The sequence below is a fragment of the Alligator sinensis genome, unplaced genomic scaffold (genome assembly GCF_000455745.1).
Source record: "Alligator sinensis unplaced genomic scaffold, ASM45574v1 scaffold1295_1, whole genome shotgun sequence".
Lineage (NCBI taxonomy): Eukaryota > Metazoa > Chordata > Crocodylia > Alligatoridae > Alligator > Alligator sinensis.
In genome coordinates this window covers 4,136,871-4,161,976 of record NW_005841880.1, presented here as the reverse complement: position 1 = coordinate 4,161,976, position 25,106 = coordinate 4,136,871, and the positions used below count along the sequence as shown (strand labels likewise).

The 25,106-nt window shown below is 52.5% G+C and overlaps 2 protein-coding genes across 7 annotated transcripts; both read right to left on the bottom strand.

The window, feature by feature from the left end:
- Positions 1-3,658: 3,658 nt before the first annotated feature.
- LOC102376514 (galactoside 3(4)-L-fucosyltransferase-like) lies at positions 3,659-7,083 on the bottom strand. Of its 6 annotated transcripts, XM_025196344.1 has the most exons (4): positions 6,518-7,082; positions 6,134-6,222; positions 4,962-5,079; positions 3,659-4,779 (listed from the first exon to the last, which is right to left on the bottom strand). In XM_025196344.1, the coding sequence occupies exon 4, from the start codon at positions 4,760-4,762 to the stop codon at positions 3,665-3,667; it is 1,098 nt and encodes a 365-aa protein (XP_025052129.1). In that variant the 5' UTR covers positions 4,763-4,779; positions 4,962-5,079; positions 6,134-6,222; positions 6,518-7,082; the 3' UTR covers positions 3,659-3,664. The 6 variants fall into 6 exon arrangements, with proteins under 6 accessions (XP_025052129.1, XP_025052128.1, XP_025052131.1 ...); XM_025196343.1 differs by lacking the exon at positions 4,962-5,079 and having other exon boundaries at positions 6,518-7,083; XM_025196346.1 differs by lacking the exon at positions 6,134-6,222.
- Positions 7,084-23,183: 16,100 nt separating this feature from the next.
- Positions 23,184-25,082, bottom strand: LOC102376263 (alpha-(1,3)-fucosyltransferase 6-like). The gene has a single exon (XM_006017600.2). It carries the CDS (start codon positions 24,886-24,888, stop codon positions 23,791-23,793), a length of 1,098 nt encoding a protein of 365 aa, XP_006017662.1. The 5' UTR covers positions 24,889-25,082; the 3' UTR covers positions 23,184-23,790.
- Between the last annotated feature and the right edge of the window lie 24 nt (positions 25,083-25,106).

Sequence of the window (25,106 nt, the reverse complement as noted above, 5' to 3'; positions counted from 1 at the left end):
TGTGGACTCATGTCCCGAGTCCCCTCATCAGCCTGTGGGGGAAGCGGTCGACACAGCCCCTTACTGCAACCACCCTCTTGGTCAAGGTGACAGGGTCAAGCCCCTGCACCGCTGCCATAGGAGCCTTGAGACAGTGCACGTAGCAGGTGGCTACTGCATTAAACCCTAGGCTGCCAGTCAGACCAACACTGAAGCCCCCCGCCACACCTGCTCAGGGCACAGACCATACCAATGATGCCTCGGTGGAGGAAACTATCCCCAGGAGGTGAGTACTTTGAAAATGCCAGACCAGCTTGTGTTGATCTATTTGTAAATGAAATGCTCCATTTTGCTGCTGGCTGGACTGCTCCGTAATCCCGAGTTTTGAAGGACCCCTTCCCACTTCTTTTAATCGGAAAAATGCCATTGTAAAAAGAGCAAAAAAAGCTTCAGAAACGGAGGTGAAGCGCACTTCAGCCTGCCGGCCGCCTCCACCCTTGGCCCTTCTCTGCTCCACTTAAACTGCCAGTCTGGCGAACCAAGGTTGTGAATCAGGGGGTCACAAAATGAAACAAGTGTGTAGGCAGTTTAAAACTAGCAAAAGGAAGCTCTTTTTCACGCAGCGCATCATTAAAGAGCGGAGCTCGTGGCCACCAGATGCAGTGGGAAATGAAAGCTTAGCCCGATTCAAAAGGGGATGGGACACGTTCTTGGAGGAAAGGGGCATCAGGAGATATTGAGCACAGGGGTTAGGGCTGCAGCATCTGAATCAGGACTTCCTAGACCTTAAATACTAGCAGCTGCACGTGAGAAAAGAACAGTGGAAAAAACCCTGGTCACATCCTGTTCACTCTCCCTTCGGCGTCTGCTCTGCTGCTGTGCGAGACAGGACACTGGGCAAGACGGACCTAGGGTCTGACTCAGTAAATGGCAGTTCTTATGTTGTTATGTGTTATACCTGATGCTTTGTGTTATCCTTTGGTTTGGCTCTAATCACATACAGCTGCACTGAAAGTTACCTACTAAGGGTTCTCGGAGAGGGTTTTCCTCCCGCTCCCTCCCTTTTAGTTTCAGTCTTTCAGGGGCTGAAAACTAAAAGCGCCTTGTGAGCCAATTCTGATCAAACCCAGTTTGCAGTAATATAAATACTCCAACAATGGAGAAGGGGAAATAATGGGACTGGCCACCCTTGGGAACAGCCCCAGAACCATTAGCCAGGTGTGTTCCAGGTGCACTTGTTCTACAGGTTTACTTTGCTCCCAAACTAATAACACCTTTCAAATTGGCAACAGGTACACAGTGCAGCAGGTGTGTCTACCCACCTGGCAGCCCCCTGCCACGAGTGACGTTTCATACCGCGTTCTCTTATATGCGGTGCCAGCCAATCCTTTATGCTGGGACTTGCCATTGGGGGACAAAGGGCTAGACACTGAATGGGAGCTCGGGAGATCTCGGCTGATTCTATTCTCTAGCTTTCTCGGTGGCAACGATAACCTTGGGCACGTGTCTCGAGTGTAACCGACTGTAGCTCTGCCTGTGTCCGGAGCAGTCGCTCCTCTCTGAGCTGTTGTTCATCCCAGGCGGGCCCCTTGGGCTGCACTGTTCCTCAACACTATGTTACAAGGGGAAGCTCAATATTTTGTTTCTGTCTCCATGCCCTGCCAGGACCTGCCTGCAGCTGCCTTTCCCCAGCGAGAGAAAACTGGACCCAGTATTGCTCGAGGGTACCAGGTAGTAGAGGATCAAATAGCCAGCGCCAAGATCCAGTGTGGTGCAGTGAAGGGGAGAGGAAGTTGTGAGTCCAGTTGCCTGGACAGTGTCTTGATAGCGTAGGCCATCAAGTAAGCAGTGAAAACCCATCCTCGACAAATAATCACTGTGTTGGAGATGGGTGAGTGTTCCCACCGGTGACCTCCAGCTGCGTGTGGGGTTGTAAAGGGGTAGGAGAAGAGGGAACTGGCTGCCCCTTTGATAGCTGCATCCTCCTGGATCTGTACAGCAGGGCAGGGCTGCTTTGAGGGCATGGCAGCAGTGCTGCCACCATGACCGTGGCTCACACTTGAGCTACCTATAAACTGGGCAGCTTGGGAACTGCCAGCGAGTATTTCCCCAGCTCCTTACATGGGTGGTGCAGCCCCCACTGAGCTCCCAGGTGCCACAGCTGTGCTGCCAGTGGTTCCTGTAGGGTCCCGTTCAAAGCTACCTGGGCCTGTGGTTACAGGAGCTGCAGACACAGCAGTGAATACAGTGTAAACATGCCACCCCAACCCCGGAGATTATCAGCTGTCCAAGAAACTAGGGCATGGGAGGGGTGCAGCTCCCTCAGGATATGCCCCAGCCCTGTGAATGAGGCTGACAGCCCAGGTGCATCACAGTTAAAACACTGTTAAAATATAATAAAACTTTATAGCAGCCTTGAAGGCCAGTCCCCTCCCATTGTCTAACAGGAGCTCTGTTCCCCTACCCTGTGTCAGTGGTGGGTTTAGAGAGCTGCCACCTCCCCGAGCACTGGCTTTGACTCCCATTCCCCGTCCTGAAGCAGGGGCCAGGGCCCCGTCATGCCAGGCTCTGCACAGAAACGCCCTGTAGGCTTGCAGTCCATGGGGAGATGCAGCAGGTGGAGAGGAGCAGGCGCGCGGCAATGGCAAGGCACTGGAACAAGCACTGGAGTTGCCTTGTTTTGGAGGCTTCCTGGCAAAGGGGACACAGGGTAGAGGCCTGGTGGTGCCTCACAAGGACCAGATCCGACAGACTTTGTTGTCCTGGGGAGGAGATCAACTGAACCACCGAGATCCAGCCACCACAGAGCCAAAGACCCCTTAGCTCCCCGTTGCACAGTCACAGCCTTGATGCTTCCAAGGGCCACCACTCCCCCATCTCCTCATGGGCAAAGCAAAGAGGGATCTCACGCAGCAAAACAGACTTGGGCTGCTACAAGCAAGAAGCATAAGACCCTGTTGGCCACCATGATTCATGGTGCAGTAGCCCCTCTGGAGGTCTGGGCCCACAGTAAATTGGAAACCGAGCAGACAAAGGATGACAGGAGGGGATTTAATCAGGGTCATGGAGCAGGGCCAGACACAGAACATAGGTTTTTTGGCTCAGACATCAGCCTTGGCAATATGCCATGGAGGGGGAGGGAGGATAGGTGGTCTCTAAGGTCCACATTGCTCTCTTGAAACCAGCCTTTTGGGCAGAGAGCAGCCAGTGCACCAGCAGGGCCTCTTTTCACCACCCTCAGGGGGGTTTCAGCTCCTTCCTCTGCCTGGGTAACTTTAGGCCAGTCAGTCTTACCTCTCTCCCTGGGAAAATACTGGAAAAAATCATCAAAGAGCAGATTTGTCCTCTGCCAGAAAAGCTTTGCAGCCAGGAACTTGAAAGCAACCAAGGTAGCAATTAGCATCTCCCACAGCACATACCTACATGTGGAGAGGCACAAGGTCCTCATGTAGGTCAGAGCTCACGGCAACTGCAGCCGCAAGCCTTGAGTCCAGGGGCGGGGAAGAAACCATTTGCCCTTGGTTGAAAAAGCACCTGTTAAACTGAAAGGAAAGGAGGAAACGTAGAAACCAGCCTGAATCAAGGGCGGAGAGAGAACATCAGAGAGGGAACTCACTTGGACGAGGCAGGAGTGCCCCCCCCACCCCACCATGTGTCTCTGGGATGCTTCATGTGCCTGCATGGGTTACCGGAACCAGGTACTCAAGCTCCGCATGGTCTGGTAGCTCTTTGTCCTGTGCAAAAACTGGCAGGCGTTGCAGTAGTGAAAGATCCAGCCTGGCGAGATGGAGGGGCTCAGCCAGGTTCGCCACTGGAAGTAGCGCTCGTAGCGCACGGGGTCCTTATCCAGCTGCTCAAGGTACTGAGCCAGCTCCAGAGCGCTGGGAAAGTCGTCAATGTGGATGAAGGAGTCTGGGGGCAAAAAGCGTTCGTAGTTTTGCCGGGGAGGCCCGCAAACTACTGGCACGGTCCCGGAGGTCAAGGCATTCTTCCAGAGCTTCTCAGTGATGTAGTCCTCGTGCAGAGAGTTCTCAAAGGCCAGGTAAAATTTGTACTGGGACAGAGTGGGGAGGAGCTGTTCCTGTGACAGAGGCTTGTGCTGACGGCCGTACACATCCACGTGGATGTACTTCTTCAGCTCAGTGTAGTATTGCACCCGCCGCGAGCCTGGGTTCCAGTTGCTCACCGCCCAGGCCACCAGCTTGGTCTTGGCTGGGATGGTGAAGTTGTGGGGCTGCCTGAGGAGCTCCAGGCTCCCATAGGGTGAGAAGATGTCAGAGTCCTTTCGGTAGGTCATGGTCATGTTGAAGATACCGTTCATGGCACCCAGGTTTGGGCTGTGGCTGGGAGACTCCAAGTTAAACCAGATCCAGTGCTGGAAAGGGGGTCTCGGCTCCCGCGGGAGCCTGCTCGGACCGGAATAAACATCCCAGTGATGCATAACCACAGCATCGGCCTTGTGGTACCAGCTGCGGTCGGCTGTCATATGACAGTCAGGGATGCCAAACAACGTGGAGCATTTTGTCAGAGGAAAACTTTGCCCAAAGGGCCAAGTCCAGAGCAGGATGGTCAGCTCTGGGGCTTTCTTTTCTGGGCTTGAGGTGTTTTCTGGAGAGGCTAGTGAGCCTGGCAGGGTTGAGGGAGGGTAACTGCAGGGCGCCGATTCTGGTTCCCTGGTTTGCCGAATGTAGGTAAATAAGCAGATGCCGAAGAAGAAATGGAAGAGAAGCACAGCGAAGAACTGCTTGCCGAGGAAGCCTTTCTTCTGCCCCGTCGCCTCCATGAGTGTATCTGAGAATGCTGAACATGCAGAAACAGTGGGTTAGCGGCGAGCGATAAGCGAGCAGAGTGGGGAAGGGACACTCGTAGCAAGGTGCGTGGGCCCAGAGATATGAGCACACCTGCCAGGAAACCTATTCCCGCCCCGTTTCATGCCCTGTGGCAGCCATGTCCTTTGGCTCCCCACCCGGAGGCAAATTCACCTCCTTCACGCACGTCAGTGGTACTGTGAATTACTGCTTCCAGTACGAACTACTCCTTGAGCTGAAGCGAACGTGCTGTCCCAGCTGCCTGGCTTCCAGGAACAAAGCAGAGCCAAAGCTGGGGAGAAGAGAGCTGTAATTCAGCTGGGAGGACCCTGGTGCTGGAGGGCGGTGGGATCTCTCAGTAGTTGAAGGGTTGAGGTCCTGGATGCCAGCAGGGAACTGAACTGGGGGCCTCCGGGGCTAACAGCTCACGTGAATGGGTTTGTATAGAGAAGTATCTGTGATCCACCCTCACTAATGGGTTACATGGGGGGTTCTGGACCTACGGGCAGTCTGCAGGATGGGCGCAATACTGGGAGTACCCAGGACTCTAGGTATCCAAGGTCAGTCAAGGCCTTAATTTGTAAAGACAAGATAGCCCATATACAAAGAACTCGTGTCACCCGCGCTGGGAGCAGTCACAAGTTACTGCCCCCAAATGCACAGTCTGATGCCAATTTACACACTACCTGGTGTCAACAAATAGACTAAGAGATGTCCCACCCTCCTTTTTGAACCAGTCGGGCTGGTTCTGACCAACCCTTTCTTTTGTGTATTGGAGAGAGCGCTGCGATTTTCTTACACTAATACCTTCCTGATGCCACATGAACATTTTGAGTCTCAATAGAGTCAACACTTCAGCATCAAAACGAAATGCAAAGAATGTTGCTTTCAAAACTGGCTCGGCGCAGAACGAAAGCATTCTTTGACTGTGCTTAATTAGCAATGACGATTAGCTTAAGCACAAAAACCTAGGAACATGAGGCACTAAATAGCAGGCTCTGCCGGAGATCTCCGGTTTCCTTTGCTGTGGGCACCCTCAGTTTCCTCCTTCTCCTCCTATCTTTTTCTTTACTTTCTGCTCGTTGACTCATTTAAGAAACTCAGAATCAATGCATTAAGAAGTAAACCCATAGCAAGATAAAAGCTCTTTTTGTTGTGACACACTATGCACTGGCATGGTCCCTTCTGAGAAAAATCACAGAATCAGAACTGATAGAGGTGGAAGAGGGAACAGGAGCAGAGAGGGAAAGAAACTTGCCTGAGCTTGGGGAGGCGAGGTGGGAATGCAGTGCAGGTGGTCCTGTCCAGTCCTCCCCCCCACCCCAGCACACACAACCCATCCTTACCTTGTTTGACGCCCCTGCAGTGGTCTAGGCAGTATTGAATGACCTCCAGCTGCTGTTCCGGAAAACTCCCATGCTGAGAAAAACGGGATCTGGAGAGTGGAAATGAAGTGGCTTTGCAGAGCGAGGAAAAGACAATGATGCAGAAGAGGAAGGTGAAGGGGAGTGGACTGCAGGTCAGTCTTGGGTGTTCCACCATATCTCATTCAGGTGTGCCAATCAGCTAGGACTAATGCTGCGTCATCTAGCAATAAATTCTCACTCTTCATCCACACAGCACCCCCCCGCCCCCAGCTCTGTGTACCAAACCTGATTTGTTGGGAGGTTAACTAAACAGTGTTACCAGAAATAAGTAACCCAACTAGAAAATCCCCAAGTGTAACGTACCTGCCTTTGTGGTTGAACATGATGTAACTCCTCTCTGGTAGAACAAGCAGTGAGTGCACGCAAATGATTCAAGTGTCTCCTTTCCAAGCTCCCAGGGCTCCAAAAGGGTCCTTTGCAGAGTCAGGACATGAGTGATAGAGATGTCCTGAGATTTCCATCTGGCAGGCTCTTCATCGCCAGGGTCGGCCCATGCAGCCCTCAAAGGACATATTCAAAAGCACCACGTGCCACGGTCCTCTTCTCTCCATCCCACCATGGCTCAGGAGCCCTTTGTCAGGAAGGAGTTGATGGGCAGCAAAGACCTTTGGGCTTCAGACTTACCCACTTTGAGTTTGAGTTCCACAACCGTGGCAGTCCCAGGTGGACAGGTCCACGAAATTAGGATTCAGCAGCCCATTTGGGGCAGACCAGCAGTAGGACAGAGACCTACTGCTGTACAGCTTGCTAGGTCCTGCCTTTGAGCTCCTCCAGCATGGGTGAATGGGGTCCAGTACCTCTCAGGCTCCGGGTACAGCTTCACTATTGGTTTTCTGGACTAGGGCCAACTGATCTTTGCATCTGCTTGCTTGGCTGCAGTTGGCTCCGGCATAAAGGCCACTTCACAAGATGAAATCTCTTGCAACATCACTACAGGCTGCTGGGTGGGATTTCGAATAGGAGGGCAGAGGCAGAGCTCACATCAGTTATGGGCGGGGATAATCAGGTGCGGGGAGATGCATTCAAAGGCCATTGTCACTGAAATGACAAGCCTTTGAGAGGGGGATGACAGGCCAGCCCCTGGCTCAAAACTAGATTTGCACTGCTCCTCCCTTGATACATCCTGCAGCTTTTAAGGGTATGAGTCTAATGCAAACAAAAATGCAAATATGTCATTTGACCAGGGAGACTGACTGGTTTGTGGGGTGGGATCTGCCAGTGTCGACCCTGGCTGCTCAAGTTGCACATGTCTTTTCATAGATTCTTAGATTATAGAGTTGGAAGGGACCCAATGGATCATCGTGTCCAACCCCCTGCCCCTGGCAGGAAAGAGGACCGAAGTCAGATGACCTTTGTCAGACGACAAAGAGGACCTCTGCTGTATCAGCTATTTGGTTGACCCAGCCAGGAAAGGCAGTGGTCTCTGTCCTTTTCCCAATGACATAAGGTCTAGGCAGGGGCTGCATGGTCGTCCTGCAGTCTGTGGTGGGATTATTACCCTTCCCACCCATACACAGGTTTCAGCAGGCACAGGTTTCAGCAGTAGCTAGCTGGGAAACTACATTTCAGGACTTCCAATGGGCTACAGTCATATTGCCATGTTGCTGTGGTTATTAGCTAGCTGGGAAACTACATTTCAGGACTTCCCATGGCCTACGGTCATATTGCCATGTTGCTGTGGTTATTTTAGTTACCTGATAAGCTTCGATGGGCTGCAATCTCAGGCCAGGACTTCCCTTGGATGGGAACTTTCAGGTTGGGCTAGAAAATGTCCACGGCAGGATGGAGCGAGATACTCTTGTGGTACATCTGAGACCTCAGTAGCTTGTAAACATCAAGGTGACAGAGACATGCTATATTCCAAGACCTCTTTTCCAAGTGCTGTGTGGGGCTAGCAGGAAAATGAAAGCTTTAGAAAATAATAGTTGCAAAGCCTCTGGCAAGCAAATGAGTCCGGAAATGCCTTGTATGCTTAGGTAACGTTGCATATCCTGTTGGAATGGGTTGAAGAAGCCGACCAAACATAACAGTGAGCACTGTACGTTGGCCAACCTGATAGAGGCATGGGTTGGGTCACTCTCCTTTGATCCAGGAATGCAAGACTGTGGCACCGAGTGGAACAAAAAAAGAAAGGGGTTGGGAAAGCCAGAGCCCTGAGCTGTTGACAGTTGGGCCCGGTAGACTTAGCGCATTGTTTCATGATAAATTCTCTGTAATGCTTTTGTGCTAAAATAAATACCCCCAGCTCTGTGTACCAAACCTGATTTGTTGGGAGGTTAACTAAACAGTGTTACCAGAAATAAGTAACCCAACTAGAAAATCCCCAAGTGTAACGTACCTGCCTTTGTGGTTGAACATGATGTAACTCCTCTCTGGTAGAACAAGCAGTGAGTGCACGCAAATGATTCAAGTGTCTCCTTTCCAAGCTCCCAGGGCTCCAAAAGGGTCCTTTGCAGAGTCAGGACATGAGTGATAGAGATGTCCTGAGATTTCCATCTGGCAGGCTCTTCATCGCCAGGGTCGGCCCATGCAGCCCTCAAAGGACATATTCAAAAGCACCACGTGCCACGGTCCTCTTCTCTCCATCCCACCATGGCTCAGGAGCCCTTTGTCAGGAAGGAGTTGATGGGCAGCAAAGACCTTTGGGCTTCAGACTTACCCACTTTGAGTTTGAGTTCCACAACCGTGGCAGTCCCAGGTGGACAGGTCCACGAAATTAGGATTCAGCAGCCCATTTGGGGCAGACCAGCAGTAGGACAGAGACCTACTGCTGTACAGCTTGCTAGGTCCTGCCTTTGAGCTCCTCCAGCATGGGTGAATGGGGTCCAGTACCTCTCAGGCTCCGGGTACAGCTTCACTATTGGTTTTCTGGACTAGGGCCAACTGATCTTTGCATCTGCTTGCTTGGCTGCAGTTGGCTCCGGCATAAAGGCCACTTCACAAGATGAAATCTCTTGCAACATCACTACAGGCTGCTGGGTGGGATTTCGAATAGGAGGGCAGAGGCAGAGCTCACATCAGTTATGGGCGGGGATAATCAGGTGCGGGGAGATGCATTCAAAGGCCATTGTCACTGAAATGACAAGCCTTTGAGAGGGGGATGACAGGCCAGCCCCTGGCTCAAAACTAGATTTGCACTGCTCCTCCCTTGATACATCCTGCAGCTTTTAAGGGTATGAGTCTAATGCAAACAAAAATGCAAATATGTCATTTGACCAGGGAGACTGACTGGTTTGTGGGGTGGGATCTGCCAGTGTCGACCCTGGCTGCTCAAGTTGCACATGTCTTTTCATAGATTCTTAGATTATAGAGTTGGAAGGGACCCAATGGATCATCGTGTCCAACCCCCTGCCCCTGGCAGGAAAGAGGACCGAAGTCAGATGACCTTTGTCAGACGACAAAGAGGACCTCTGCTGTATCAGCTATTTGGTTGACCCAGCCAGGAAAGGCAGTGGTCTCTGTCCTTTTCCCAATGACATAAGGTCTAGGCAGGGGCTGCATGGTCGTCCTGCAGTCTGTGGTGGGATTATTATGTGTCCCACCCATACACAGGTTTCAGCAGGCACAGGTTTCAGCAGTAGCTAGCTGGGAAACTACATTTCAGGACTTCCAATGGGCTACAGTCATATTGCCATGTTGCTGTGGTTATTTTAGTTACCTGATAAGCTTCGATGGGCTGCAATCTCAGGCCAGGACTTCCCTTGGATGGGAACTTTCAGGTTGGGCTAGAAAATGTCCACGGCAGGATGGAGCGAGATACTCTTGTGGTACATCTGAGACCTCAGTAGCTTGTAAACATCAAGGTGACAGAGACATGCTATATTCCAAGACCTCTTTTCCAAGTGCTGTGTGGGGCTAGCAGGAAAATGAAAGCTTTAGAAAATAATAGTTGCAAAGCCTCTGGCAAGCAAATGAGTCCAGAAATGCCTTGTATGCTTAGGTAACGTTGCATATCCTGTTGGAATGGGTTGAAGAAGCCGACCAAACATAACAGTGAGCACTGTACGTTGGCCAACCTGATAGAGGCATGGGTTGGGTCACTCTCCTTTGATCCAGCAATGCAAGACTGTGGCACCGAGTGGAACAAAAAAAGAAAGGGGTTGGGAAAGCCAGAGCCCTGAGCTGTTGACAGTTGGGCCCGGTAGACTTAGCGCATTGTTTCATGATAAATTCTCTGTAATGCTTTTGTGCTAAAATAAATAGCACGGTGCTTTGTGAGACCTGGCTGGTTTTGCTTCTCCACAAGAGACAAAGAGAAGAACAGCCGTGTCTGAACAAATGTCAGCCCTGCCAGTGCCGTCATAGGGAGTCGCCAGGAGGGCACAGACCGAGAGGGTGAGGGACGGAGCGGCTGGAGACCCGAAACCTGGAAGGGGGGCCCTATGGAGAAGCCAGAAAGACATCAGAGGTGCGCTTAACCGGGAACTAGGAACCATATCTTTAATACCAACGTGCCCAAGAAATAGGAGCCACGACCCTTCCTGGAGGCGGTCAGTTGGAGCTGGGGGCCTCAGGCCCTTAGGCCTCTCTTTCAAAAGCCCAGCGCACGGGTGAGGTACGTACCGGGTGGCTCACAACTGTGTGCTCTGGAGACTGCCCCTTGCAAAGGGGCTGACCTCGCTACCGTGCTGGGAGAGAGAGGAGGCACGCTCTGCTGTCCACCACAGCCTCGACCTTTGCTCTTGGCAGTTGTCGGGCCCACGTCTTTGCTGTCTTCTGACCCCTGGGCCGATGCAAAGAAGCCAGGTGACCAGTGAACTCAGCTGCTCTCCTCATCCTAGCCCTACCCTCCTAGCCCAGACAGCCCCTGTCAAACTCACAGCAGCCTGGAAACTGCCATACCTTCCACCAGCCCCAGAATATTCTGAGTCTGCTCCTACCCCACAGGCAGCAGTTTCTTTAGCGGTGAGGAGCAATGAATGAATTTCAATGGCAAGACGGGGATTAAAATCCACAGAGTCATGGCAGGTATCAACTCCGGGCCCCATGCTTTGAAGGGCATCAATTTTAGGGCAGACACTCCAACAGTTGCCCTCTGCCACTAGCAAGCTGCAAGCAGGAGTGGTCCCTAGGAGTAACGGGTCCTAGCCCTGACCTAGGGATGGATATGTGTATGATTCAGTGGCTCTGCCCCCCTGCTCCAGGTGTGCCCAGTACAGTTCACAGACACCAGCCGTTTCAGAGCTATTCCCAGAGCATTTTTTTGTGCTTCCAGCCACTGCATTTCTGAGTTGCTCTGAGTGAGAAGGGCAATTCCCCCAACTCAACAAATCCAGCAGCTATGAAACCTAAATGAAATGCAATCCTTCTTTTCTTTGGAAGAGAAACAGATTTTCATAAGGGCCAAGCAGTGCCCCGGACTGGGCTCTGCCACGGATGGAAGAGTTTGGCGCAGAGAGGAATGACCGGGTGCTACAGCACAGACTAGCCACCGTGTCCTATGAGTCCATCTGAAGACAGTGACCGACTGCCCTGGATTTTCTGTGATGGTCGCAAATGAGGAGACTGTCTTCCTGCTTCCTCAAGTTGTCTCTGACATGAGATGCTTCCCCCAATTTAAGGAAATGGTCGGGAATCTGCCAACTCCCTCACCTCCATCATTCCCACCATGCAAGGAAGTGTTTGCCAGTAGGACACAGCCTGATGCTCCCTGAGCACTGGTCTCCTGCTTCTAGCTCGGGAGGTGGCTACTGGCTCCATCTGGAATCAGAAACAGTGAAGATGCATTCACTGTTAGCCTGTGACCAAGCTAATTAGCTCTTCCTCTCATCAGCCTGCCCCTAGCACTGCCTGGAAGCAGAAGTGGTGCAGATTATTTCTGGTTCCAAAGAAGTATCTGGGAGGGTGCGCTGGAGCTGTCTCCCCTACGCTGGTCGCTTTACCTCTAAACATGTAGGGTAAGTCTGCCCGGCAGACAGACGTATGTTGCAGAACACGGAGGAGTATTTGAGTTAATTTTAATTTTGCTAGTTTGGGTACCAAGAGCAGGAAAGCTATGGAGCCATGGGCTTGGGAAGCATTGTACCATGAGGGTTTCCCTGCTGACATGCAGGGTGGCACCTGCTGACTGCAGGGTGGACGTACACCTTACTGCAGACTGTGATCTTCTGGACATGATCTCAGTGGACCTCACCCCTTCCAAAACCCCCGACCCCAAAGATTTCCAATGGTTCTCCACCTATTCAACTTGCTCGTCCTGAGTCTAAAGGAGAAAAAAGACATTGGGGGATCTTTGTTCTCTGCTCCTTCATTCGTCTCCATCTCCAACATGCATGGCAAAGTCCAGCCTGGCCCACCACCAGCCTATTCAGCTGCAACACCTTAGCAGGAGCCTGCGCACAATTGAGCCAGAATGACTCTCCAGCCACAAGGAAGGTGTGATTCTGAAGAAGGCTCATCTCTTAATTCCCGAGCATAAGACCTACAGAAAACCTGGTTGGGTGGAATGTGTTCTGCCACAGTCTCAGCCACTACTAAGTTTTCATCCTTATGAAATAAAGGAGTCATAAGAACACCGGGATATATAGGTAAATCTTGTGTTTTCAGACCAAACATTACAACTGGCCTCAGTAATAAGGAAGGCATAATGTTTTTTTCAGGCCATAAAACTTGTACTTCTGAGGCTGCCAGAACGTGTCAAACCTCTCCCTAAGGCCTTGACCCTGCCATTCTTTGCAGAGAATACCATCAAGGGTTTGTGCACAAAGGGCTTGGAGAGTTGCGCCACACCTGGTGCTGTGAGCCAGTGAGCCTGAGTATCCTCCATCAAAGTCAGCAAGCATTGCAAGTGTGCGGCAGATGCCCGGTGTTGCAGGGTATAAAGCACTCTCAGACATCTTTGCCCCCCTTGGCTTGTCTCTGGCACCCAGGTCAGTGCCTTCTGAAGCGAACTGAAGAGAGAAGCAGCATGCTTTCAAACCTGGCTCTCTCTCACTCCCCTTTGGCCACCCCGCAACATTCAAAAGACATCTTTGCGTCCATCCATCATCCCAGGGAATGCAGCACTCATGGCAGTGACCAGTGACACATCTTCCACTGAAAACCCAGTACCACAGCAACTCTCCGTTTGCCAGGAATGGACTAAGTGACCTGAGAGCCGGAGCCGAGCGGAAGCAATATCTCCCTTTCCCTGAAAAGCTCCAAGACTTTGGCAGCCCCCTCACCCTTCACGAGAGCTCTCCAGGGAGCAGTCCAGGAGGGAAAGTGGCCACTTGACTGCCCTGGGAGCTGCCAGACCCGGAGAGCCTGGGGTCTCAGGGAACCCCGGGACATAGCCAGGTACCATGCAAGGGCTGAGAACCTGAAAGCCCTGGGAAAACCAGCAGGAGAGGTGCTGGCCAGGAAATCAGAGAGACAGGGTGCCACTGGAAACTGGCCTTGCTTGCCTCCGAGTTTCACTGAAGTCAACACCGTGCTAGGACCATTCTGGTTTTGGGGGGTGGAGGACAATGCTCTTCTGTGCTACTTCAGAGCACAGACGGGACCGCAGAACCAACGGGATATCTCCCTGATGACACAGAGAAGATTAGAGACGGTAATAAGGGCCTGTTAAGAAAGATGGAGTGAGTGGCAGGCGATGGAGAGAAAGAGAATTGCCTGCTTTGGGCGCAGGGCTGGAGATACCAGAAGGGGACGTGACAAGCATGGAGAAGACCAATATGCTCTAAGGGACACCACATTTGGGGATGAACAGAGAGCTAGGGAGGCTCAGGCACGACAGGGGAATGTGGAAGTGGCAGGAGCAGCTGGGCGGAGGAGATACTGCTGTGATTAGGGACAGTCCGCTAGGACGAGTGATCCATTTGTGCTGCACAGAAATGCCCCGTCCGGCTACGTCGGAGCGAGACGCAGCTCCAAGGGCCTCCTGTCCCCTGGCCTGCTGGGCACTCCTTGAGGACGGACCCATCCAGAGAAGTGCTGCGTCCTGTTTGACCAGCTGGTCCCGTGGGAGATGCTTCACGGCCTGGAGCCCACGAGTTGCAATCCTCAAGGACACCCACGAGATTTTACCAGCCAGTTCCCATGACAAGGCATTGGGATCGGCCTAAGGCAGCTTCGCAGGGTTATACCAGAGCGCTCCTTCCCCGCCCCGCTCCGAATCTCCTGTTACAAGACAAATGTAGGAGACAAATTAAGGCCAGACTCAATTAAGGACACCTTCTGCCTGGACGCCATGGGTGGAAGAAGTGGAAGAGCCTCTCCCTGCTCATCCAAGCTGCAAAACGCCGTGTGATTTTCCAGGAACAGGACGTCTGCTGGGACTGACTGATGTCTCTGGGTGTAAGTCAGCGTGGATGGAGTCAGGCAGGTTGACACCGCAGCTGAGCAGGTCCTGTCGGCCACGACCCTGATGCTGAGCTATCAACAACCCCAGCGAGGAGCGCCGAGGCCGAAAGGGAGCAGCAGTGAAACGACCCCGATGCTAACCCCAACGCAGCGCCGCTTTCCTTCCTGCCCTGACCAAACGCTGCCGCACGTGGGACATTGCAGCCCCCGATGTGCACATCGCACCATCGAGCACCGGGCCCGCGGGGCCGACAGCTGGCACCCGCTCCCCGGCACCCACTTACCGCTGCTCTCCATCCCGCCGTCCTGCCAACCATGCCAGTGCTGCCCGCCGGGGGCCGGCTCCACGGCGCGGTCCGGGCACGCGGGGGGTCGGCGACCGGGGCTGCCCGCCAACACCTGATGCCAGGCCGGGGGGTGCAGGGCCTGCGGGGAAAGGCTCCCCCTACTGGCAGCCCAGGGGCTGGGCCGCACGGGCTAGGCCTCGCCGGCCTGTGCCCGGGATGGCTCTGGCACAAAGCTGGAGCAAAGACATGCGATCCTATGCATGCCCGAATAGCACCAGTGCATGGGACGGCCGTGCCCACTCTCCCCCAGCTATTTGCAGGCTTTTTGGGCCTGCAGACATGTGCATTCACTGCAGCCCGACTTGCACCCTCCTCCTCCGCCTTTGGAGAAGGGTCGTGGTGACATCCGTGCAACTCTAGCACAGGCCGGCCTCTCCGACCAGCAAACGCAGAGATGTACGGCCTGCAACACGACTTGCCAAGGAAGAGAGGATGAAAGGAAACGCTCTGCAGGGCTGGCTCCTCCAGAAGCAAGCGTGGGCTCACGCCCTCCTGATTTTTCTCGAGACATCCTGGTCTTTTTCTCAAGAAGACCACGGATATTTCTCAAGAGGCTGCCCTGAGGTGCCAGCAGCCGCGGAAGCCGGATGCTGCAAAAACAGAGATCAACAGGCAGGAAGCGGCTGAAGTGGGAGCAGCTGCAAAACGCCCAGCTGGCTCGGGCCTCGCTGAAGCATCACAGCTGACATGGCTTGAACCGGTGCAACCGTGGAGAAGAGGTCGGTCAGCCAACCCCCAAATGTGCATGCCTCTGAGCTTTGGACAGCAAACTGCAAGGGAGGCATCCCCAAGCAAGCACGCCATCAACCCTTCCCAGCAGCGGGACTAGTATCGAGGTACCTGGGGCGAGGGTCGCACCTCCTGGTGTCTTATTCAAGGTCTCCTAAGCTGCTGTTTCACTCCCTTTTCCTTTCCCCCTTTAATAAACTTATTCACGGCTTACCCATGGAGAACCAGCCATACCGCGCAGCCAGGCAGATGTATGGGAGGCGACGTGAGCCCGTGTGATTTGAGGGATTTAGCTGGAACCGGGATCATTGAACCCAGCCCAATTTCACACCTGGCTGAGGCGAGATTAGTAAGAGACCCCACCTATAGTGCAGCCCGATTTTAGCCTCCGCAGGCTCCATCTAACCACCGGACGGGCCAAGAGTGAGGACTGGAGATTGCAAAATGCTTATGACGCCGGGGGACATAATAACGAATCTGTGATTTCATTGTGGAGAGAGAAACAAATGTCTGTATTGTGGCTGGAGCTGAAACATGCTGCGGCTTGATGTGCACAAGCCGCTGTAACGACACAGCTGCTTGGGCCAAGTTTGTACGGGGGGGGAGCCACACTAAAGTCATTCCCGGGAGTTACACTGGGTCTCTGGAGTCTCCATTTAGTGGCCACTTCTTGGTACACTTGGTTTGCGGGAATGCTGTGTGCTTCAAAGCGGGAGAGAGTAAGGAGGCATGGTGCACAAGTGTGGTCCTCTAGGAAAAATCCCGAGACGTTGTTCCCGATCCTCAGCTCACTGGCAATGCTGGTGTAAATCAGAAACAGCACAGCTGAAGTTGGTGGTGTTACATTAGTGTGAAAGGGACACAAGAATTAGACCCGTCTACTCCTGCTCCTACTTACAGGTCAGCCCCTTAGCTGGGGTGACTCATACAGCTCCGTCGACTTCAGTAGCATGATGCCAGGTTACACCAATGGATTTTTGGCCCTATAATTTTGGGACCTGCTTGGAAGAAGGGCCTCTAAACTGCAAAAATGGTGTTGCCAACTAATCTCCATCCATTTCCCTGGCTTTGAACCTAGCTTAACCATCTGCTAGCTGATGGAGAGACCTTTCGTGTCCCCTTGCAGCAAAGGGGTCTCGGTTCTTCCTTGCCACGACTCTCTCCTCCCACTAACAACCTCTTTCTCCATTACACTGGAGCGCCATCACGCCTTCTGGCAGTGTGAAGTAGCCCCAAGTGAGTAAGACTGCAATGTCAATTGATTTTGGGTCTCTCTCAAACAGTGTAAATGGGGTTTAGTATGCATGAGAACCAAACCCTATGTCTCAAGGGGTGCCACCTTACTCAGGCATGGCTTAGCTTGAAAACAGCTAGCTTGGGTCCTGGTAAAGGTACAGCCATGACAGCAGGGAGCCTAGCATGGACTGACCATCCAAGTATTCACCCAGCTTCTCACATGGGTTTTGCAGCCTATGCAAAGCTACCAGCTAGTACCATGGCTGCACTATTCATAGCAGCTCATGGCTAATCTAAAGCTAGCTTGGCTGTGTCTAACGCTAGGCTGCAGTTAAAGTGGGACCTACAGTGAAGCCAGTGGACATGAAGCTGAATATGAGCCGGCAGTGTGCCCTTGTTGCCCAGAAAGCTAATAGCTACCGGGCTGCATTGGTAGGAGCATTGCCAGTAGGTCCAGGGAAGTGATTCTTCCCCTCTATTGTGCGCTGGTGAGGCCACATCTGGATTCCTGTGTCCAGTTTTGGGCCCCTCACTACACAAAGGATGTGGACAAGTTGGAGAGAGTCCAGCGGAGGGCAACAAAAATGGTTCAGGGGCTGGGGGACAGAACTGATGAGGAAAGACTGAGGGAGCTGGGCTTATTCAGTTTAAAGAAGAGAAGACTGAGAGGGGATGTAATTAGCAGCCTTCAACTCCCAGCAGGGGGTTGCAGAGAGGATGGAGCTGGACTGTTCTCAGCGGTGGCAGATGACAGAACAAGGAGCAATGGTCTCAAGTTGCAGCTAGAGAAAGGGTAAGGTGGATATTAGGAAAAGAATTTTCACTATAGGAGGGTAATAAAACACTGGAACAGGTTACTCAGAGAGGTGGTGCAAGCTCTATCCTTGGAGGCTTTTAAGACCTGGCTTGACATAGCTTTGGCTGGGATGATGTAGTTGGGTCTGGTCCTGCTTGAAGAAGGGGGTGGACTAGATGTGACCTCCCAAAGTCCCTTCCCACCCACATTTTCTACGATTCTATGAAATGAGTAGTACGCAGCATGCAGCAATAACCAGATTTACCTAATCAAGAGGCGTTGTCACTGCCCTTTTAGTCAACAACTTGCATGAACCTTCTCACTCAGTCAATTATAAAAGGATAGACAGGTAGGGCTTGAAGGAAGTAAAATTTCAGCTAGGTCCCGCTGACTCTCTGTTGCCATTTTAATCCTTCCAGTGTGAACCTGCCAGACAAGGAATTGTGTCCCTGCTTATATCTTTTTGGGTGCATATACTGCTTCTATATATTAGCAGTCTAATAAGAGATATCACCTCTACCATGAGCCCTGATTACTTACAGTGCTTCTAAATGCATTATTTTCAGACCCTTTCCCTAACCAGCCAATATTACTATCCCGGCTTGGACACACGTAAATGTTTAACCATGAGAAGCCACCAAGCTCTATCAGATGCTCTTGCATCTTCTCCCTGACACTTCTCAGCACAGCAGCTTTCGGTAGGAATGCACAGACCAAGGTGGTGCCGTGCAAAGATACCCATGTCCTAGCTCCAAAACTGGGAGCAGTAGGGTTGCATTGGCATGGTGCTGCACCTGGATTCATTAGCTCTGCTGGGAATCCCCCGCCTTGTTGTCCAAGGCTAGATTACTGTCTGCAAGTTCGCATGTTCACAGCTAACTCCGGGCATGGCTACATGTACACGTGTCTTCCATCCCAATACCATACCTTCCTCTGCCACTTTGTGATGAGCTCCACTGGCACCAGCTCTGAAAGCAGCCTGGCAGCAAGGAACAGATAGTGTTTACTTTCTCAGGGCCTCTGTCACTTCCCGGAGTCCTGTATTAACCGGAACCACCACCCGCATGATCCTTCCTGATCTCCATCTAGAAACTCCTTTCATGATAGTTATACCCCTACACAGAGGAGCTCCATGCAACTTCCTACACCCGCAAAGCAGTCCTGAAGCAAAGTGCCCTGAAGAGAGGTGTAGCTGGGCAGTCGCTGTGCACAGGACAGTGGTGGCTGCTGGGTTGCGGGAGGCAGCAGCTGCTGCATTGGTTGCTATGTTTGAACATTAAATTGGGTGCCCACGTTTGCCCCACTGCTCCTCCCTTGGTTATACTACTGGCCTTGAGTGCACCAGGCCACCTATTTTCCCAAAAAGCATAATGGGAAAAAATGTTGAAATCTTTTCCTTTCTTTGGCCTCTGTGAATCTAAACAATTTCTCCCTCAAAAATGAACGGCAGAGGTGGTGGCGGCAACCGTCAGTCCTCCTGGATCATGGTGTATGCATGAGGGCTACCCAGACCTTCGATGCATATGCCTGGGCAGCAATTTTTTTTTTGGAGGAGTGGAGGCTGAACGGAAGAGGAGCCACATCCTGAAAGACAGACCCAGGTGAGGAAATGGTTGATGCATGCAAGGGAGGAGGTGGCCTCAGACCTTCTGCAGCCCCCAGAGGGGCTGACTGAGAGGAGAAGGGCCAGGGGCAGGCAGTGGGTTCAAGGAGAGAGCAGGGAGGACCAAGAGGAGAAGAAGAGGGGCGAGGAGGTGTAGGAGGACATCAGGTGGCACCTCACAGGCAACAGACACCAACACTGCAGGCTCTTGTGGAGCACGTACCCAAAAGATCCTCCCCACAGGCCTCTGCACCCCATGCACAATTCTACGTCCACCTCATCCAATGCACCTTGAAAGCAGAGCCACCGTATCCACCTGTTTTTCTTCATGCCCGTAGAAGACAGGAACCTCACATCGGGGCAATGCCCGTGCCTCCAGGCACCTGTGGGAGACAACTACCAATCCCACCCCGTACTTTCCTTCCTGGAGAGCAGCCAAAGACGGCACAGTTCTGCTTTGTGTTTGCATGTCTGTTTACCTTCTGCCGTTCTTTTTATCTGCACTGAATCCCTTATTGAATGTGTTGGAAAACAGGCAGCACCGCACCCTACTGAAGAATTGTAGCAGGTGCTTATTTCAATTCAATATCCGAGCCACTCGCTCAGCAAAAGTGCCTTACGCTTTAAGACACCCTGTTAACGCGCGTGCTTAAGGTTTTCCTCCATTGTCAGCTCCTAGTTGGGCCCTTGCAAGCCTGTGTTTCTAGCTATTTACATTCAGCGGTCTTTTCACTTTTCTCTTCCAGCCTGCTGGTAACATTTTCCCCTTTCCTCTGCAAATGTGTAGTACACAGCAGGCTGCAATAACCACATGTATATTTGCTTAATCCAATGGCATTGCCACTGCCCTTTTAGTCAACCAGTTCAACTGGCACGAACCGTCTCACGCAGTCTCTATTGCTCTCTGTGTTATGGCTTTGTCAGTCTTAAAATGATAGAAAAGTAGGGCTTGAAGGAAGTAAAGGCTAAGCTAGGTCCCACTGAGTCACTGTTCCCATTTTATTCCTTCCACTGTGAACCTGCCAGACAAGGAAGTGTGTCCCTGCCTATATCTTTTTGGGGCATGTAGTGCTTCTAAACCCACGATTTTCAGATGCTGTCCCTAACCAGACAATATTAAGGTCAGGGATTGGACACACTCAAATGTTTAACCATGAGAAGTGACCAAGCTCGGATTCAAATAAAAGCAACGGACTCATGATGCATACCCTGATACCCCACATCCAGTCAGGGCCAAATGTACCCTTGGATGAATCAGGGCTAACACGTCAAGTGTCCCACGTGTGGTTGTATCTGTCTGAGCAGCCCATGCAGATTGAGTGAATCTGTGTCGTAAGTGATATTGCATGATCTCCCTTGCAACCTCTCTGAACTAGTTTCGGGTTATGGAGCCCAAAAGTGATCCTCTCCCTTTTTAAGATCCAGCTAGATTTAGTCCTTTTTTTCCTTAGACGCATCCGGGATTTCCAGAGCATGTCTTCTCATCAGCCCTTCGTTCGGCTCTCACCCTTGCTCTTAAAGCTATGATGTAAAACACAACACTCAGACTTCTTGGAAGGTACCAATGAGTTCCCTCCAGCCACCTGCTAAGCACCCCCACCCAAAGGTGCGGTCAGCTGTCACCTAGAGCTGTGCTGTCAGGAGTTCCTCCACTGAAGATGGGCCATGTAGGGGTTCACGAGTCAAAGTTAAGCAGGGTCACCAAGTGTCATCTAGGACGTGGTTCAACCATTGATCGCTGCGCTGGGAGTAGTGTGAGCAAAGCTCTCCTTCCTCATAGGGAAACTAGGGGGGAGTCCGTGAAAAGTCTCACAATTCTTCTTCCTGGATTCCCCTGCATTGACACCCATGAAGGTGGCCCACCATGCCCAGCAGCAAAGTGGAAGAAAACATCTTTCTCTGAACTTACTCCAAGGCTGGAGGAGGATGAGGGCAATGGATGGAAATACATGTGCTGTCCATCACCCTAATGCAGATGGAGAACCCCAAGCATGCAAAGCTGCCAATAACCATGTGGGGGTCCCAAAGCATCAGGAAGAATGGGACAACCACCCTCTTTATGGCTGCGCACCTCCTCCAGGGGAGCACTAGCAGCAGATTTGCTCAGACCAAACTACCTTGCCACAGATCAGCAGGGGTTGGCTCACCAGCTTCCAGATACCTATCACCACTGGCCTCTCCACAGTCAGAGGGATTCATATATTGATGTTCTGCTTCTGCTACTCCACACACATTTCCAGGATGACACCTATGGTCTCCCTCATTCTCAAGTCCTCCCACCGCTGCTGGTCACGCCATGTCCACGGGTGAGGTACGTACCGGGTGGCTCACAACTGTGTGCTCTGGAGACTGCCCCTTGCAAAGGGGCTGACCTCGCTACCGTGCTGGGAGAGAGAGGAGGCACGCTCTGCTGTCCACCACAGCCTCGACCTTTGCTCTTGGCAGTTGTCGGGCCCACGTCTTTGCTGTCTTCTGACCCCTGAGCCGATGCAAAGAAGCCAGGTGACCAGTGAACTCAGCTGCTCTCCTCATCCTAGCCCTACCCTCCTAGCCCAGACAGCCCCTGTCAAACTCACAGCAGCCTGGAAACTGCCATACCTTCCACCAGCCCCAGAATATTCTGAGTCTGCTCCTACCCCACAGGCAGCAGTTTCTTTAGCGGTGAGGAGCAATGAATGAATTTCAATGGCAAAACAGGGATTAAAATCCACAGAGTCATGGCAGGGATCAACTCTGGGCCCCATGCTTTGAAGGGCATCAATTTTAGGGCAGACACTCCAACAGTTGCCCTCTGCCACAATAACCATGTGGGGGTCCCAAAGCATCAGGAAGAATGGGACAACCACCCTCTTTATGGCTGCGCACCTCCTCCAGGGGAGCACTAGCAGCAGATTTGCTCAGACCAAACTACCTTGCCACAGATCAGCAGGGGTTGGCTCACCAGCTTCCAGATACCTATCACCACTGGCCTCTCCACAGTCAGAGGGATTCATATATTGATGTTCTGCTTCTGCTACTCCACACACATTTCCAGGATGACACCTATGGTCTCCCTCATTCTCAAGTCCTCCCACCGCTGCTGGTCACGCCATGTCTGTAGCTCCTGGCAGGAGAGAAGTGATGACTTGGGTAGGAGGCAAATCGGATGGGCCCTGTGGAGGCTGGGAGCAGACTGAATGTTAAGTGGGGGGTCTGTGGGAGAAGAACAGGTGGGGTTTGAGGGTGGTGTTGGGAGGTAGAGACAGGATGTGGAGGACATCCTGTGTCCAGCCCGGATGATCTCCATCCACGGGTGCTGAAGGAATTGAAGGTCATAGCTGAGCCACTGGCATGGCTGTTTGAACACTCATGGTGCTCTGGCCAGATCCCTGAGGACTGGAAAAGGGCCACCGTGGTGACCATTTTTAAGAAGGGGAGAAAGGATGAGCTGGGTAACTTTAGGCCAGTCAGTCTTACCTCTCTCCCTGGGAAAATACTGGAAAAAATCATCAAAGAGCAGATTTGTCCTCTGCCAGAAAAGCTTTGCAGCCAGGAACGGGTTCATCACAGGTAGATCCTGCCTGACAAACCTTATAGCCTTTTACGATAAGGTCATACGCTGCCTTGACACAGGAGCTGAGGCTGATGTCATCTACCTGGATTTTAGGAAGGCCTTCAGCACAGTTTGGCATCCTATTCTCATAGGGAAGCTAGTGGGCTGTGAAGTGGGACACCTACACAGTCAGGGGGGTGGCCAACTAGCTTCGGGACCGCACCCAGAGAGTGGTGCCTGCCCAAAAGAGACAAGAGGCCAAGAGGGGGGACAGAGGTGTGATGTGGGGTCTCAGATGCCCCCAAGCAAGAGGAAGGCTTTCAGAGGCTAAACCAGGAAGAGACCCTGACCGACTGCCCCGATTCCAGGCCAAGGGCTTCTTTCCTCCTCGCTGCTGCCTCGCCTGGGAGGCAACCCTACAAAGGAGCATAAGAGGCATCCAGGAGAGAGCATCTTCTTTATTGTCACAGTTACTGAACGCACCTCAGGAGGCAGGATGTGACCCCTCACAGACCCCGAGTCAGCAAGAGCTCCTGTTGGCAAGTGCCTTTGGAGAGACATCTGCATTCAAGAGGGTTTACGGCTCCCTCTGGGACCCACAGACCGCCCGCCATGCAGTGCCGCCTGCTTTTTGCATTTGCTGCCCTGACAAAGTGTTGACCCTCTGACTACGTGTACTCTTACCCCATGCCCGAACCAGAGAAGCAAGCCTCCTCTTCCTTCATTTCCGGAGGATATGACCAGATTGCTCCCACTCTCCAGGCTTAATCTGTACCATTAAAACCCCACAGCCGCATTAATTAAGGCATCCTAACCTCTGAGAATGAGACTGCCTCAATACAGGCCAGATCCAGAAAAGTATTCAAACACCTAAGTTCCACTGGAGCACTAGGTCCCATTGGCTGTGATGGTAAGGACATCCCCCCAGCCTTTACCAAATGCAGTCGTGTTATGTGCAATCCAAATCATGCCTCTCTCCTGGCTAATTGCAATCAAGCCAGCGGAAAACAGCCCACATCAGGCAACAGAGCACCGTGCCTGCATGGGTTACCGGAACCAGGTACTCAAGCTCCGCATGGTCTGGTAGCTCTTTGTCCTGTGCAAAACCTGGCAGGCGTTGCAGTAGTGAAAGATCCAGCCTGGCGAGATGGAGGGTCTCAGCCAGGTTCGCCACTGGAAGTAGCGCTCGTAGCGCACGGGGTCCTTATCCAGCTGCTCAAGGTACTGAGCCAGCTCCAGAGCGCTGGGAAAGTCGTCAATGTGGATGAAGGAGTCCGGGGGCAAAAAGCGCTCGTAGTTTTGCCGGGGAGGCCCGCAAACTACTGGCACGGTCCCGGAGGTCAAGGCATTCTTCCAGAGCTTCTCAGTGATGTAGTCCTCGTGCAGAGAGTTCTCAAAGGCCAGGTAAAATTTGTACTGGGACAGAGTGGGGAGGAGCTGTTCCTGTGACAGAGGCTTGTGCTGACGGCCGTACACATCCACGTGGATGTACTTCTTCAGCTCAGTGTAGTATTGCACCCGCCGCAAGCCTGGGTTCCAGTTGCTCACCACCCAGGCCACCAGCTTGGTCTTGGCTGGGATGGTGAAGTTGTGGGGCTGCCTGAGGAGCTCCAGGCTCCCATAGGGTGAGAAGATGTCAGAGTCCTTTCGGTAGGTCATGGTCATGTTGAAGATACCGTTCATGGCACCCAGGTTTGGGCTGTGGCTGGGAGACTCCAAGTTAAACCAGATCCAGTGCTGGAAAGGGGGTCTCGGCTCCCGCGGGAGCCTGCTCGGACCGGAATAAACATCCCTGTGATGCATAAGCACAGCATCGGCCTTGTGGTACCAGCTGCGGTCGGCTGTCATATGACAGTCAGGGATGCCAAACAACGTGGAGCATTTTGTCAGAGGAAAACTTTGCCCAAAGGGCCAAGTCCAGAGCAGGATGGTGAGCTCTGGGGCTTTCTTTTCTGGGCTTGAGGTGTTTTCTGGAGAGGCTAGTGAGCCTGGCAGGGTTGAGGGAGGGTAACTGCAGGGCGCCGATTCTGGTTCCCTGGTTTGCCGAATGTAGGTAAATAAGCAGATGCCAAAGAAGAAATGGAAGAGAAGCACAGCGAAGAACTGCTTGCCGAGGCAGCCTTTCTTCTGCCCCGTCGCCTCCATGAGTGTATCTGAGAATGCTGAACATGCAGAAACAGTGGGTTAGCAGCGAGCGATAAGCGAGCAGAGTGGGGAAGGGACACTCGTAGCAAGGTGCGTGGGCCCAGAGATATGAGCACCCCTGCCAGGAAACCTATTCCCGCCCCGTTTCATGCCCTGTGGCAGCCATGTCACAGGCAAAATCACCTCCTTCACGCACGTCACTGGTACTGTGAATTACT